This window comes from Carettochelys insculpta, chromosome 26 (assembly GCF_033958435.1).
Source record: "Carettochelys insculpta isolate YL-2023 chromosome 26, ASM3395843v1, whole genome shotgun sequence".
NCBI lineage: Eukaryota > Metazoa > Chordata > Testudines > Carettochelyidae > Carettochelys > Carettochelys insculpta.
The window spans coordinates 14,090,722-14,108,488 of record NC_134162.1 but is presented as its reverse complement, the minus strand read 5'-3'; the positions used below and the strand labels follow the sequence as shown (position 1 = coordinate 14,108,488).

Sequence of the window (17,767 nt, the reverse complement as noted above, 5' to 3'; positions counted from 1 at the left end):
TATATATATATATACATATATATATATATATATATATATACATATATACATATATATATATATATATATACATATATATATATATATATATAAATAAACTATAAAATTGCTGTAGAGCGCAGACTGCTGCTGGGATCAAGGGGAAACATGGTTTTATTTCACAAGTCATTTTGTTGGGGGTGTGTAGCTTGAGTGTTATATTATGTCTTCGTTTATTTTGGGAGCAGTCACTCCATGCCAGCACTGGGTCAAAATGAGAGAGGGCAATAAAGCAAACAGTACCTTCTAATAAGATAAGTTTATACAAACACATCCTTTTTTCTATAACTTGCATAGCCAAGAGCATACATGAAAAAATACCAATATGGCACAAGGTCAGACAGTACAGGGTCCTGGTACACTAACTGGCCCTACAGATTGACTTTAATTGTGAGGTTAGCTGTCAAATGTGAAAGTTCATCAGCTCTAACTGTCCCCTATTCTATAACAGCATATTGGCTACATCTACACTAGTCCCAAACTTCGAAACGGCCACTCAAATGGCCATTTCAAAGTTTACTAATCAAGCGCTGAAATGCATATTCAGCGCTTCATTATCATGCAGGCGGCCGCGGCGCCTCGAAATTGGGAGAAAGGGGACTTCGAAGTAGGCGGGGTCCTTTCGAAAAGGAGCCCCATCCAGATGAGCCGCGTGGCAGCAAGCTGTGTCAATTTCGAAGCGCCGCGGCCGCCCACACAATAATGAAGCGCTGAATATGCATTTCAGCGCTTCATTAGTAAACTTCGAAATGGCCACTTGCGTGGCCGTTTCGAAGTTTGGGGCTAGTGTAGACACGGCCATTGGGGGGTAAAGGTGCAAAAGGAGACAGAAAGACTGCATTAGTCTAAAATAAAAGGCCTATAGATGTAATTCAAGTACCATGTTATGATTATGCCTGGTAAACAAGAAAGGTGTAGGACCACTAAAGAAATGACAACTGGTGGGGCAAGAAATGAGGTCTAACTAATGGAGAAAATAATGAGGGGATGGGTTAGGCTATTGGAGATCTTTAAAAGAAGAGACATTGGGCAGAAAAGCTGGCTCCCATGCTGCTCTCTGACAAAAAGATTTTAAAAAAGGTGAGGTATGAGCTTCAGCATGACGACTACATGTGCTGCCCTGTGGTCTCTGGATTTCCTTCATTTGCATCCTGACAGATGTCATGACCAGATCTGGCCCAGAAAGAGGGACCCAGAAACAGGTACAAAGACAGACAGCTCATATTAAATCCCAAACACCACCTAGGATGTGAGCCTGTGTCAACCCTCACCAACCTCCGAACTGCCCTTTTCCTTTCACCCCTTATTTCTGCTTTTTCCCATGTTTCTTCTTTTGTCTTCTGTCTAATAAGAGTCAGACTCAACCAACCAGGACTATTTTGCAGCGTTGGTACAACTTTGCCAGGTCTCAGACTGGGTGCTCAGACTATGTGTCAGGCCTGTTTTCCCAGCTGTGATGCTGCAAGTGAGAGTCAGCACAGGATATAGAAACTGTGTGTTTTGTGTCTTTGCCATTCTTCTTATTCCTGCTTTGTGAGAGTTAGTCTTGGGTTGTCCTCCAGGAAGTGGGACTGAATGTTAATATCAGCATTGATGACAGCTTCAGCCTATTTTAATGAATGTCTTCTCTTTTCCTTATTAGGACACTTATTACCATCTAAGATATTGTCAAACCACAAGAGGGGTGAGATTTCTTTGTCAAAACTCTCCAGTGAAAGGGGAAGGGCATCAGAGCCAACAGCTGCCCTGGGCCCTGGGAAACGGCGGGAAGGGGGCCTGGCTCCATGCCCCAGAAGGGGCAGAGCCAATATTGGAAGGACCAGGGCCAAGAGTGTAAGGAGCAGGGCCCAGGGCAAGTTAGTTCTCAGCGCTGCTCAGACCGTGGTGCTGACCTCCTCCCCAACTCACTCACATCCATGCACAGCCATAGTAGTGCTGCCACGACAGTTCAAAAGGGTCCAGGGCTCCAGACACTGCCAGTGGCAAAATAGCAGCAGCAGTGACTGCAGCTCTGGGCCCCTTTGAAACGCCAGGTCCTGGAGCAACTCCTGCCCCTTAGGATGCCTAGGAAAGGAAACAAGTGGAGATGGCACTAGGAAAGCATGACAATGCTCTAAATTTCCAAGGCTTTCACTGGTTTTGAGTTCTTTCCCGTATCTTCAACAAAAAAGGTTTCAAAGACTTTCAGTGGTATGTTTGCCATGGTGCTAAGCAGGCTGAGATCTATGTATACCAGACCCAGGCCCCTGTTAATGCTGTTTAATGTCGGGCCATGACTAGGTCACTCTGACACCTCTTCCATTTTGGGTTCACTTTGTCCATCTAAATCAGCGTTTCCCGAAGTATGGTACTCATATCCTCAGTAGCATGTGAAAAGATTTCAAGGGGTACATGGCAGAAAATAAATTACTAATAATCAGGAGATAAACACTGGGACAGCACTGGGGAGAGGGGGTATGCCGATAAGGACAAAGTCTCAAAAGGGGTCACAAATGGCTGGGGGATCTGGGGAACACTGTGCTAAATAAATACACCCAGCCCTATTTCTGTGAGCAAAAACCCTGCATCAAAAAGGGCCAAGAGCAGAGGAGCAGTATGGCCTGGAGGAATAGTGTAAATTACAATATGAAAAGAGAGGTCCTTAAAGAAAAGCAGGAAAGCAACAGAATCAGACACTTGTTATGGCAATTGCATCCTTGCCTCTGACGTGATCAGCAACAGAGTTTAACTTACCACGCAGGCTAAATGGTGAGAGAAACATGTGGTAAAAGCATCTGAGATAAGATACCGCACCCAAAAGGGAGTTGTACACTCAGGTCAGACACAATTGAACCTACAGTCCTTGAAGGCGTGAGTTCTTGATTGCTGCTTCCGTCACTAAAGCCATGGTGTCCAACCAGTTCAAAAGTCCCTATTACTATAGCGAGCTTGCCACATTATTGTGAAAATAATTTGATTGTTCAAGCCAATTAGCCACGCTGAACCAGGCAAACCGCCATCTGCTGCTAGTGGCTAGCAGGTTGGGCATCACGACACTAAAGAAACATCTAACTGCATCAGTGGTTTCTGCCCCCACCAGGTACAGGATAATCACCACGAAGAGGAGAATTTGGATGGCTCTTGGCATTTGCTGGCTGCTGTCCTTGCTGACAGGGTTAGTCCCCATGTTTGGGTGGAACCAAAGGAGGACACAAAAAGGAGACAACCATGCTGAAGTCCAGTGTCGCTTCTCTTCTGTGATGAGAATGGACTACATGGTGTATTTCAGCTTCTTCACCTTTATCTTCCTCCCACTGATCCTCATGTGCGTTCTGTACATTGAGATCTTCCACATTATCCGGACCAAGCTCAGTCAGAATGCAACAAACATGAGAGCAGCTGGAGCCTTTTACGGGAAGGAGTTCAAGACAGCCAAATCTTTGACTCTTGTCCTCTTCCTGTTTGCAATTAGCTGGCTGCCTTTGGCCATTCTAAACTGTGTCTCCTATTTTTGTCCCAAATGTCACATGCCACAGTCTCTGCTATACATAAGCATTTTGCTGTCTCACTCCAACTCGGCCATGAACCCCATTGTCTATGCTTGCAAGATAAAGAAGTTCAAAGACACTTATGCTCTCATTTTAAGAACCTATGTCCTGTGCATGGATCCAAAGCCAGTCAGTCCTAGTATGGAGCATACAATAGAGTGTGAGCCAGAGACCCCTTGATGTCACATAGGGTTTTACAGGTACTCTTCAGGTCACAGATATGCATAATAATTCACCAAAGGATGGCAAACAACAGCTCTGCTGAGAGCCAGTAGCCCACTGATTGTCATAGCTATTACAATATATATGGAGAGAGAAGATTTAAGAAGTTAAGAATAATGTTAACAATAAAGTTCTTAAGGTCATGGAGTCAAAGCAGATCACATACCTTGGTCATGTTCCTTTTAAGCAAGTGGTAATCATATATCTCCAAGTCTGGTCATTTGTGGATTGCATAATGCATACCTCACAGTCAATGTTCCCTATAATCTCTTCCATCCATATGTAGATTTATTCCATCCATATGTGGAATATTTTTATGTCCATGCAGGCAGGTACCAACGTGGACCACTAGTAGCAACAAAATCCTAACTGTGGGTGCTCGGGGTAGCATTTGTATCTCATCTGGATGACCACACAGTATACTGAGTCACGTGCTAATTAAAAGACTGAAAATCTACAAGAGAGGAGATCTACAGGAAGATAAAACAGCAGGATTGTTTTGGGTATATCTTGGCATACAAAGGGACACACGGGACCTTCACCAAAGAGGCAAGCAGATAGTCATATCTCCTGCAAGTGGGGGTGGGGGATCCACAGGCAGTGTGGCTGGAAAGTGCTGCAAGGATATGAGATGAGAAATGCTCTGCTAACAACAAGAGTATCTTCTTCAGTAAATCTCACCTCTAGAATGCATGCTAGTTTCTTTTTTATTGATTTTTTTCCCCCATAATTCCACTTGCTCGTACTCAAATTGTTATGCTTGGTTGAATAAACTTGCACTGGATTTAAACACATCTCATTGCATGTGTTCAGCGGAGCCAAGCTCAGAACTGGAACTGATAAACTGGCTTGTAGCATTTGTTTGGAATTGGTAAACCTGTTAATACGCCGAGCATCCAATCTTCACTGGACAACGGGTGTTGGCATCATGAAATCTCACACACAACTGGGCCCTTGGGTGGCACGCTGCCTCCGCAGAAAGGCCCGAGGCTTAATGGGCTAAGGAGCTACCTTCTTAGCCCTACAAGGGGTGCCTTTCAACTGGGTGCCTTTTATCAACTTCCATATTCATTTAGCCCTCCCCCACTCCCAAAAAAATAAACCCCACAACCACACAACCCTGGACATGTCCTGATGAGACATCACCCAGACAATAACAAGCAACATTAACTGGGGGATTGGAAAGAACAACAAAATATGACACAGGGGCACAATATACCAGCTCCTTCCTGGGAATACCAGCAAACTGGCATATCTGGAATTACAGCTTTTAGTATTTCAAAAGTCAAGCAAAGAGATTCCAGGTGCATTTTGTCTTTTGCATTTTCCTCACAGAGGTTGTTGACCAGGCTCAGCTGGAAATGATATTGAGTGTGTATTACTGTTTTCTGAAATACAGTACAGGTTGAACCTCTCAGGTCCCAAGCATGCTGGACTGGGGCTGAACCCAAGAATTTACTGAACCGGGAAGGTCAAATTGTTTAGCAGCATTACCAACACTTCCACAGCTTACTGGGCTTTTAGAAGACATTTAGGGATAAAATATAGCTAAACAGCAGCTCTGAACACTGAGAACCGGGACTGGTGGCTGGAACCAAGCTTTATGAGACTATAGGAAACTTGCTTACGCCCATGATAAGAGGTTGCTCAGCTAACTAAAACCATGTTGCACAATGGAGGTTGCTAGATGAGAGAATGCTGGACTAGAGAGCTTCAACCTCCAGTTAACAACCTGGCCATGGGCTGACCAAATAATATTTGAAAAAAGGAGTGTTGTGTTAGCTAAGGCAAGAACTCCTGAGTTTCAATCACAGCTTTGGCAGTGACTTCTCTTTCAAACAGTCACTAAACCACTTTCACAATTTTTCCTTCTGTCAAATGGAGAAAATAATCACGTTGAAGGATGTCAGAACTCTTACTTATTAGTTTGTATAGTGCCTTGAACACAGAAAGCTGCTCAGCATGATTCATAGCAACATATTTCAAGGCTGCAGTTGTAGTTTCTTTTATTTTTGTCTTTATATTTTAGCTACCAAGGTGACTGGAGATCCAGCAAAACAAGGTAGGTGGAGTAAAAGGAAAACTTATGGCAAACTAAGTGAAGGCCACAAATCTCTTTATACTGGTCTCCAGCTGATTGCTGAAGAGTTTTCAGTAGTTAGCATGGTTGCAGGCTGCCCTGCCCATCTGAGAACTTCTATTCACAGCTGGATCTCTCCATATTGGCTTCAGTGGGTCACATTTTGTCCAGACCACTGGCTGTCCTCCTCTCTCTCCATTTTCGAAACATCACTGTGAAGCACCATGAAATTTTGTGGTAAATGGGACAACTAGAACAAATGCAATCAATTATTTTTTGTCTAACTCCAAATTTCTGAGTTAGGTTACAGGCTAGGTCCAGATTCCAGGGAAAGGAAAAACAAACAACAGTAATCATATTAATAGGTAAATAAAACAATGCAGGGTCCTTTTAAAAGCATCTGGTGGTCTGCCTGTTGACTAACCCCGAACTAGAGTGACTGTGGCAGACTGTGGGGCAGGTGTCTGCAAGCCACAGCTCTTTGAGGACTTCCTTGTGGCTCCCAATGCTATAATTGGAAAGATAAAAACAAAAAACAACCCCCCTTCTGATTATTTTTGATAAATGGTGTATGTCTAAAAGCCCACAAATGAACATCTCATATCTAAATAGAAAACGATGTGTGATCTCAAACTATTAGATATCACCCGCTGTTGTCCTCTAGAGAGCACAGGTCTGGGAGTGAGAGTCAAGACGACACATACGTAAAGTATGAGGAAATAGAACATGTAAGATGTTTGTTAATGACCTGCAGTAAATCATGTATTGCATTATGAATTATTGCATGTGCACTGTTCTTAAAATAGGGTTACAAAACTTATGGTTTGACATTATTTCTTAAGGACTATCTCATATTTGCATGCATTGTGGCTCTTCAGTTATTGAGTTTTTTACCAAATTGGAAAAAATGGCCTCTCATCTTGGATCCAGGGTTCGTTGTAAGCTGAGTGCTTGAGCAGCCACTCAGGAGAGATTGACATGCCACCTAGCTGATTAGCCAGCAGCATGTACTTCTTCTGGTGGTGCACATCCACACATCTCCATACACAAAGTTTATTCTGCACACGGATGAAGAGAATTAGAGGGAACACTGCTGGCTCTAGCTGATCTCGGTTCAATTCCTATCTCTGCTGTAGATTTAAGTGCATCAGTTTCTCTTTTGGAAAATGTAAACATTTTTTCTTGTCTTTTTGGGCTACAAACACTTAAAGACCAAGCACACTGGAGCCCTGATCTCAGGTGGTGCCTATAAAAGTAGTCCTTCCATGCTGATCACTGGAGCATAGGTGGACCATGGACAGAACAGAATGATTAGCCAGCTGTGGCCAGGGTCCTTCAAGTATGCTGTCATTTAAAAAAAATCCAAACTCAAGTCTGTAGTGAGCAGAGCATGTTACATGCTGATTGATACAGACACCACACCATGTGAAACTGCATGTTCTGAACCTTTCAGTGGAGTGTGAAGGAACTTCTGCAACTGCTTTAGAAGATTCTGGCCTTTAGCTTCTGCCACCTTACAAACAAGAAGGTGCGCTGCTCTACAGGTTGAAATTGGTTCAAGTCGTTGTTAAAACAGGATGTGGGGCTAATGGATAAAGTATCACAGCTAATCAAACCGCAACCCTGCCTCCTAATCAGAGAGTGGCATCTGCCTCACGTGACAGCCACAGGCACAGGCAACTGCCTCCCAGATCACGCGAACCTTTTCAAGAGGTCTGACATTTATGTTAGCATCAATCACACTCACTCTCCTGCCCTGCCAGGCATCTGAGAAAGCAGCCTGACTAGACAGTCAGTGCTTTGGGTAGGGTGCTTTTTGTCCTGTGTTTGTACAGTGCCCAGTACCACAGGGTCCTGCTGCAAGAATACAATAAACAAAAGTGTGTCTCAAAACCCTTTCACTCCACCACATGACCAGAACAGATAAAACATGTTAAAGAGCAGTAGTTGATTGGTAGTCTCTGTTGCTTCTAAAAAGCACGGCAGAGGGAGAAAACAGGATGTAGACCGGTTTCCTCACCCTCTGAAAAGAGCTGTTACAGCCAAGTTAAAAGTGATCAATTCTGTTCTGCTTGTTGGAGGAAGTCACTAATAAAATTGCTCTGTTCCTTGGCCTGATGAAGTACAGAGCCAATTTAATACACACCCCAGCTTCTGACAGGGATAAGACTTCCCAGGTGTGCAGGTGGACTCTTGTAATGAACAGATCAGCCAAGGAAGCTCACCACACCCAACAACAGATCAGCTGCTGTGGGTTGTTAGATGCTTTGCCAGGGTCCCATTGTGTCTCTTGCATTGCCCTCACAGAAAGTTTATTCCCACAGCTTCTGTAGTGAAGTACTTGGGAGAGACCAGGCAAACACAAGAAGGCACTGAACCAGCATCCCATAGCGCTATTAGACAAATTGAGCATTTCTGAGACCAGGCATAATGAACATACCAAAATAAAGCTTGGCTCAGCCAGATCTTCTAATTCAATCCTACAGCACTAAGTTCAGAAAGAATCATTCTGCCCTGTTTTGCTAAACAGAAGCCCAGTAGACAGCCCTGGATAGCCCATAGTCCCATAAGACAAAGTTAAACCATTCTGTGCTTCCATTCCCAGCTCTTCCTGATGATGTACTGCACATTGCTGTCCTGGCTTCTAATCCTCAGCACGAGCCCCCACCCAAACCTTCCCCCATGAGGCATTCTCCCCTGCCAGGCTGGCCCTGGGGCCAGAAACAGAGTCAGCAGCATGTGGCATCGGCAGAAGAGCAATGCACCCAGCACTGTGGATTGAGAAGCTCTGGCCTCAATTTGGGTGGGCCTAGACACTAAGTGAGTGAGCCCCACTCAGGCCCACACAAAGCTACGCCTCTGCACAAAGTGAAGAGATGAGCACATACTAAGGCCCAGATTCTGTAACTGGACCTATTCAGGAATTAAGATTTGCCCATCGAAACCCAGTAGCTGTATTGGGGTCTTACAGCATTGTTGTAGTGAGCCTACAAACACATACACTGTGAAGGGACAAGAAGAAAGCTGCATCTAAACTGTTGTTTAATTCAAGAATCTATATGCTCACAGGAGCATTTATCCTGTGCTCTGGGTAGCTTTAACAAATTAAACAAGGCAAATGACCCAGCCTAGAATGACTCCAGCTACACTACAAATACAAAAAACCAAATCAAAATCATTTAAGTCATCATTCTCCCTAAAAGTCCCAAAGCTCTCACACTGGCTCCCCGCAAGATGGAGTCCCTTTGTCATTGGTATTATACTCTATTGCTTACAGAAATGGCTACAGTAAAGGTTAAATGAGCAGATAGCACATCTCCGTGTCAGTCTTTACAAAGCACAGCTCTTCAATTCTGCTTACCTTTTGCTCTCATCATGTGACCACTTAATCTCACTTCTTGAAACACAGAGCGATGCATGTGAACATTTACTTCTCTTTTCTGCGTACCAAGTTCAGCTTTCCTTTGTCAACCACATATTACCAATACTACTTCTGCAGAGATAAGGAGCAAGTTGGACTGACCCAAACAAAACAGGATCCTGTTTACACAAGTATTTCTGTGCTAAAGATGCAGATAAGGCACCCAATGGGATTTTTAGAAGGCAGTGCCCAACACCCCGTGGAGTTAAAAACCTGGTTCAAGACACTGAAATCCCAACAGATGCCCACCTGCCTTTTTTAGGCTACTGAATACCTTTGAAAATTTGGTCTCATACTGACCCAAGTGAAAAAGGATTCAGTATTCAAGCAACAGGGCACAAGAATGGTTTTGCAATTTGTTGTAATGGCTCTCAGCATCCCCAGTGTAACTGTTCAAGCATCATGGAGGTGGAGTGGGGTGGGGGGGGGGGGGGGAAAAAGAGAACAAAGGAGGCAACTGCCCCAGGCCTCACACTTCACAAGACCCCAGGTTCCTGGCCACCAGTTGGCGCCCGGAGCCCTTTAAATTGCCACCAGAACCTCACTCAGCAGGGCCAGGGCATGGTGTGGTCCCACCTGTGCTTCTACTCTTGATAATTTTATGTAATTAACAAATACAGTTCACAAAAGCACCTGACAATTCAAAAAGGACGCAGAATGAAATGAATTATTTGAGTAAATAGTAATGTAAGAAGGGGATGTAAAAAACATGAGAGAAGGGTGAAGACTATTTGACAGGGTGGATCTGTAAAGATGGTAAGAGAAATATCTCTGGTCCTTATCTTGTCCCCAACACGTGTGAAGACATTTGAACAGTCCAAAGGTCAAAACTATAGCAGAAGGAATGAAAAGAGACCATGGCATCATAAGCAGTATTATCCATATTTTATAAATGGGCAAACTGAGGCCTCAAAGATAAGGGTTCTTCTTCAGACCTACACCATTAGTCAGGGAGACAACAATGGAACCAGAACTCCCAGAGTCCTGCTCTGGACCACCCACTCACCCTTCCTCATGGGACAGACCTTTAATAAATCAGCTGTTCATGTTATACATGGAACATTCACTAACATGATTTCAAACAGAGCTGAGGGTTTGTGACAGAACTGCATTTGATGTGCAGCAAACATGTCTTCATTTCACTGTAACTAGCACAAACTACAGAGCAGTCTCCGATGGAGGCTGCTATTTGAAAAAAATCAGACTGGCGCAAGTGATCTCATCTTCAGGACACATAGGAACCAGCAAACATGATCAAGGGTGAGGAACTGCTGGAGAACCCTCCCTCTACTTGCTCCTTTTTCCAATTTCCAGTCAGTGAAAGACAGAGCCAATATTTGAGTCAACCGGATGATAAGTGAGTAGGTTCAAATGGAAGTCACGTGATTCACCTACTCATACTTAACATTTATAGTAGTGCTTTAGCTTTCAACTTGGCACACTGCTATTGTGCTTAGATTTTCACTTGGCTCAGGAACTGTTTATGTCCCAGTACAACTACTTCCATATTGCTGGAATTTTAACAAAAGAAGTCTAAAATTTGGAGATTATTCGATTATCTGGGCACATGCTGTTCTAGTACAATTTGTACAAAGGATAGACAGTAGGATAGAAAATGGAATGAGGGTAGATGTCTCCATTTATTTGAAAGTATAAGCTATTAATACCTGTTTCCAAAATACTTTTTACCTTACATAATGATATCCAGACATGACAGTCAATTCTATAGCAAAACCAGACAGATGGGTAACAAACAACTGCAGGACCGGGCATAACAAATGTGAGCTCTATTACAGAAGATATTCAGGGAAGAAAAAGAAAACTTAAGTCAGCCTGGAACTGTAGAGGGAAGGAAACTGCACTGCCTCAAGCTTTAAAGAAAGGATGATCACATCCCTACTTGTGGGAGGGACCCATCCATTTATCCAGAAAGCACAATATCCCCAGGACAGATAAATGGATTTTGAGACTATGTTTTAAGAAAAACACAACCATGCTAGGGATTCACTTAATTCAAGATTGGAGGGTTGTTTTCCACTTCACAACAAGAGACAGGAGAGGCCCTCTTTCAATGTGGAAATGAACTGTTTCATAAAAATTAATTTCTTGCATTTTGAAATATGACCCATGGTTTGCCACTAGGGTTTCACCATGGGAACTTACACTTGGAGGGTGAGTCATGTAACAGACTTATACCCACATATTGAACTACTATTCATGTTTGGAAGGCAGATACCTGTAGCCAGACAAACCCCCCATTTGGCATTTTTTTTTCTACCCCCCCCCCCACTGGGGGGGAGAGGGGGAGAGAGAGAGAGAAATAAGCAGGGGAGACAGGTGGCCTTTGATGTCCTGGGAACGCAGGTGTGCTGTCTCACCCAGCCTCTCTACTATACACAAAAACCAGACACTGAATGGGCTAGCTAATGGCCGCCCTTTTGGCTGATCTTAGTAATTGACACGCCTTGATCACTTCCCCAGCCTTGATCACTTCCCCAGGAAGATTGGGGAAACCCACCCATCACCTCCAAAGGTGCCCAATGGTCCACAATTTACAAGTGCAAATTGAGCCTTGCATCTTCCCTGGGAAACCTGGGGTTCAAACATTCCTCCCAATTGGCCACTTAAGACCAGGAAGAAGCGCATGTGACAAAAGCAGTATAAAGGGGTTTGGCAAACCACGTCCCGCTTTGAGTTTCAATCACCTACACCTGCTGGCCAGGTCTGAAATTAACTCCCGAGACTGGGGACGCCTGGTTTGTATCTACTTCTTCCCGAGGGATTGAGAGAATTTGGGTCACACTGGATCTAGGAGGCAGGGGTAAAAATTACACCTGTATTGCACTTCTTTCCTATAGGAATTGAGGGAAAGACTTTGGTTTCACCAGGTCTAAGAGGCAGGGGTGAAAATCACACCTGCAACTTGCCTTTCTTGTGTACACATTACTTGTATTAGTTTAAGCTAGCTAGTTTGTCTAAAACTTTTCTTAAGTTAAATTGTGTTGTTTCCCCTTTAAAAACTGCGAGTACTAACTTGCACTTTAATCATTTGTCTTAGTTAAATTGTTTCTATCTTTGTATAAATAAAAGTAACTGTTAAAGCCTCTCTAAGAGTAATTTTTCTCTTGCTGCTGTACCCAAACTAAACACAAACCAAAGAACCCAGCCTGCCCTGGCTGCTTAGCATAGCTGCTGGTGTAGCATCACCCCCCACTTTTTGCCTCACCAGACCTTTAGCTGGCACCTGGGCATCGGCTCACAGAATTGGCGCAGCGAGCAGGGTTTGTGCTCTTAGTTCCAATACAGCAGCATGAAGCCAGTCACTAATTTCAGCAAGGTAGAAAAAAGCTTTGCCCAGGAAGGTTGGGCTAACCCAAAATGGGATAAAAAAATGTTAAAGGGAATGGGAAAATCCTAAGAAACTGTGGTTGCAGTTCTGTAGTTGGAGAACTGCTAGTAAAATAAAGCAGAAAAAGGGAAAAGGAGCTTGTGTCTGGCTATTTAAAAGTGCCCTACAAGCAGCATGTAACAGCCACGCTAATCTGAAAGCAGAATTAGAGAGAGTGAAAAGCGAAAGAGATGAATTAGAGCAGCGCTGCCAGAACCTAGACACCCGACAGCGCCTGCTAAGTAATAACTTGGACCAATTAAAACAGCGCCTCACTCCATTAATAAAGGAAGGAAAGAGTGGAGCGGAGGGCAAAATTAGAGAGCAAGCCCAGAACAATTAACCAAGCTAAAGTAGAGGCTGCTCTCTGGCTAGATCCAGAGGACTGGGATGGGGACATGTGGGATTCCTCTGATGATGAGGTATATTCCACCTATTCCTCCCCTGAGTTAGGAAAACCCCCCATCCACATGAGACCCATCATCACCTACCAAAAAGATCTCACTGAGCAGGGAGAGGGTGAGTCTAGCAAAAAGGCAGAGCCGCAACCCACCCGAATTACTACCCGCAGCTATAAGCCTACAGAATTAAGAAAGATCCAAGAGGAGTTTGCCGAAAAGCCTGGGGAAGGAGTGATAGAATGGCTAGGCAGAATATGGGATACAGGAGCAGGCCAGACACAGCTGTCCTCCTGGGAACGTGGGAGGGTAAATCTGGGTGCAGGAGTATTCCTTACCCCCAGGAATAAGGAGGGTCCGAAGTCTATTTGGACCTTTGCCTGTAGATGGACTAGGGGAATCCACTGCACTAATAGAGGTGAACCCACTGTCACCCCGTGGACAAATGGGGATGAACTTAAAGGAGCCCTGCAGACTGTATCCATAACAGCTCTGCTCAACCAAGCTAGTCCAAAGAATGGGAATGTAGAGGAGAGCCCATGGGAACAGAGGGTAAAAACCAAGGATTTGAAACCAGTGCTTAAAGGGGCTCCTGGACCTCATAGGGCAATAATGCTAGCCACCAGAAATCATGCTCAGGAGCACAACTATTCCTACCAGGAGCTCTTTGAACTTATGCTAAGAGACCCCCGAGAGTTTGGGGAAACTGAGGCACCGCAGGCCAAAGTTCAGAAATTTAAAGGGAAATGATAAAAGACAGCAAAAAGATAACCCCAGAGGAAAAGGAATTAAGAACTAAACTGTGGAAACAGTGTTTACATCTAGGATACCCCCGAGATTTGCTGCACGGAATGCCTACCGGGAAGCTAAAGCTCCTGGCTGCCTTAAAAGGGGTAAGCAAGGGAGGGAGATTACTCTTAGTGCACCCCCCAGCTCCCATACCCCTTACAGGCAGCTGCTGCAGCAATTACAAGAGCTGCAGTCACTAGTTGAAACTGACCAGGGAAATTGACTAGCAGGGAAACAAATCTCTCTCTCTCTATAAATGAGCTCAAACCAGCAGGAAGAATCAAAGCAATGACCCCCAGATCCTAGTAACAGTAAATGATAAGACTACTGTCTCTTTCCTGGCAGACCCCTACGGGTAGCCCAATTAGCAAGGGATTCTTCCCTACAAGAAAAGCCTCTCTGACTCCAGCAGCACCACTAGCAAGCTCCAAATATGCCCCTGGGGATACTGTGGTAGTTAAGCACCCCAGCCTAAGCACACACACTTGTATACTCCAGTCTTACAAAGAAAAGGGAGTTTGGATTATTGCAAACCCCCACAAGCTGCCACTAACCATTTCTGAGGCTTGGATTGTATCCAAGACCTGCTGACTTTGTGCTTTCTTTCAGGAAAGGAGTTAACAAGATAACAACCCACACAGAACTGCAAATACACATTAAGGGCTCCTCACTTATCAGCCTGAGCCGATCCCAATGCACACAATAGCATGACGCCCGAATTAGCTGCAATGTTCCTCCTGATCACTGTGATCTCAGCTGCACCTGAGCACCCACTCAAAAATGCCATCCAGACCATTGCCTCTGCTGCTGGTGCTACAAACTGCTGGATGTGTACCCTGCTAAACTCCTCCACAGGACTTGGAGTTGAATTTGTTCCTTTAAACTTAAATGACTGGTGGAACAAAAGTGACTTTTTCCAGTGGGGACCAGCCTGGTTTGATAACAGCAACCCCAGCGATCACAACCTTTTAAATGACTCTGGAAAGGGAACTTGGGGGTGGCATGGACAATGGAGACCAACACTGTACGGTCAACCTTTGGAATATATAACAGGAACCTCCAGGGAAGTGTACCCCATCTGCTTTGAGAATAAAAATGGCACAGGATCCCACCTCGGGTGGTTAAGGGATCAGCAGTGCACCCACATCCTAAATTTTAATGAGAAATTAAAAATCTGGGATATCTATCTGAGTACAACCCCCCATAAACCCTTAAGGTGCTGGGGATATAAGATCTCCCACACTGGCACATTATTGCAAAGGGATGTCACTGTTATTCCCCTAAACTTTAGTCAATACCCCAAGGGAAAAGCCTGGTACAATCATTCCCTATTCATAATTCCCACCACTGGACAAATATACAACCCCACACTGGTAACCAGTAATACCGTACTCTCTAACCAGTGTGCCAGAGCAGACCTTTTTGCTGCAGACCAAGTCCTACAGGACCTGCTGTTTGCCTTGCATTGCACAACTGCTAATGATAGTCACTGTGCTACCCACCATATTCCAAAGAAAGGACCCACTGGAACAGGGTGGTATAAGGGACCCTATTCCCCTATCCTAAACAAAGAGCCAGGACTGTTTTTCATCTGTGGGCAACAAGCCTACAAGTATCTACCACTAAACTGGATAGGGCGCTACTCACTAGGGCACGCTGCCCCTGGGGGACTTACTGTACACCCCCACATTATGGCTCCAGGTGTCACTAACCTTGGAAGTTTCTTGCACCGAATGCCAAGAAGATTCACCACAAACCCCCTTATAAAACGCCCTACAGGTTTCCACCAGTTCACCCGTGCATTCCTGCCCTGGCTTGGAGTAGCTGAGCTGAAAAAGGCGCTAGTGAATGTATCTGGGCAAATAGAGCAGGCTCTAAACCGCACTGCAGATGCCCTAGGCTTGCTTAATGAGCAAATACAATCAGTAGCCCGTTCTGCCCTACAAAACAAAATAGCCTTAAATGCAGTTTTAGCCCAACAAGGGGGAGTATGTGCAGTAATTAACCAGTCTTGCTGTTTTTATGTAAATAAATCAGGACAAATTGAACAAGATGTACTTGCTATAAAGGGCGCTACTAAGGTACTACATGCTTTAACTGAGGATGAGAAAATCTCATGGCTAAATTGGCTAGCCCAACCCTTAGGACTTTCATTAACTCCATTCCTTCACTCTATTGTAAATACTATATTAACCATTTTACTCATTGTAATTGCTTGCTGTATACTTCTATGTATTGTTAGGCATTTTGTGTACACAGCTGTCTCCTCTGCACAAATCCGGTATATGGCATTGGCAAGTGATCCTAATCAATCCCTCGATCCAAAATTACCTAATCAGACCCTGCCAATAGGCAGTTTTAGCTTCCTCCAAGGAGGGCAAGAGGTGCTGGCATCACTACCACCTTGCTTCCTGGGACGTAATAAGGCGTGTCAAGGGGGTGGAATGTAGCCAAACATAAACCCCCCATTTAGCCTTTTCTTTTTTTTCCTTCTCCCCCCACTGGGAGAGAGAGAGAGAGAGAGAAATAAGCAGGGGAGACAGGTGGCCTTTGATGTCCTGGGAACGCAGGTGTGCTGTCTCACCCAGCCTCTCTACTATACACAAAAACCAGACACTGAATGGGCTAGCTAATGGCCGCCCTTTTGGCTGATCTTAGTAATTGACACGCCTTGATCACTTCCCCAGCCTTGATCACTTCCCCAGGAAGATTGGGGAAACCCACCCATCACCTCCAAAGGTGCCCAATTGTCCACAATTCACAGGTGCAAATTGAGCCTTGCATCTTCCCTGGGAAACCTGGGGTTCAAACATTCCTCCCAATTGGCCACTTAAGACCAGGAAGAAGCGCATGTGACAAAAGCAGTATAAAGGGGTTTGGCAAACCACGCCCCGCTTTGAGTTTCAATCACCTACACCTGCTGGCCAGGTCTGAAATTAACTCCCGAGACTGGGGACGCCTGGTTTGTATCTACTTCTTCCCGAGGGATTGAGAGAATTTGGGTCACACTGGATCTAGGAGGCAGGGGTAAAAATTACACCTGTATTGCACTTCTTTCCTATAGGAATTGAGGGAAAGACTTTGGTTTCACCAGGTCTAAGAGGCAGGGGTGAAAATCACACCTGCAACTTGCCTTTCTTGTGTACACATTACTTGTATTAGTTTAAGCTAGCTAGTTTGTCTAAAACTTTTCTTAAGTTAAATTGTGTTGTTTCCCCTTTAAAAACTGCAAGTACTAACTTGTACTTTAATCATTTGTCTTAGTTAAATTGTTTCTATCTTTGTATAAATAAAAGTAACTGTTAAAGCCTCTCTAAGAGTAATTTTCCTCTTGCTGCTGTACCCAAACTAAACACAAACCAAAGAACCCAGCCTGCCCTGGCTGCTTAGCATAGCTGCTGATGTAGCATCACCCCCCCACTTTTTGCCTCACCAGACCTTTAGCTGGCACCTGGGCATCGGCTCACAATACCAAAACCTGATATACCAAAATAACCACAAGCTTTTAATATTTTTTTTCCAAAAGCTAAGAACATAGTGTTAGAAATATAGAACAACAGTTTGGGGGAAAAAAAGGGGGTGGCGGGGGGGAGAAAGACTGCCTTCCCATGCTCCTCTCAGCCTCCAGGACAAGCAGAGTATAACATACTCCGCACACGACCATTCCCTTCCCTCTTTCCACCTGGGAACAAATATGCCAATAGCACTCCTTCTGACTGCAGTCTGTGTCATGGATAGGCTATAAACACAAATCTGCATTGGTCAACACTGTTCACATTACTCAGTCATATCCAATTATTTTACAAGTATGAGACATGCCTCACTTTCTTCTGTTCCCCATATACTTATTCAACAGAAGAATTAACTGAGGCACAGACTAAAGTAGCATCTTGCCTAAAGATG

General features: G+C 44.4%; 1 protein-coding gene across 2 annotated transcripts in view; it reads left to right on the top strand.

Moving 5' to 3' along the window:
- Positions 1 to 17,702, top strand: part of ADORA3 (adenosine A3 receptor) — a 35,906-nt gene extending 18,204 nt beyond the window's left edge. Inside the window, exons 3-4 of one of the 2 annotated variants that reach the window (XM_074977719.1) lie at positions 1,682 to 1,723; positions 3,119 to 3,215. In XM_074977719.1, coding sequence (XP_074833820.1) covers positions 1,682 to 1,700 — 19 coding nt within the window. In that variant the 3' untranslated portion in view covers positions 1,701 to 1,723; positions 3,119 to 3,215. Of the gene's footprint in view, positions 1 to 1,681; positions 1,724 to 3,118 lie in introns of both variants that reach the window. The other variant, XM_074977718.1, reaches the window with a different exon arrangement.
- The last annotated feature ends 65 nt before the right edge of the window (positions 17,703 to 17,767 follow it).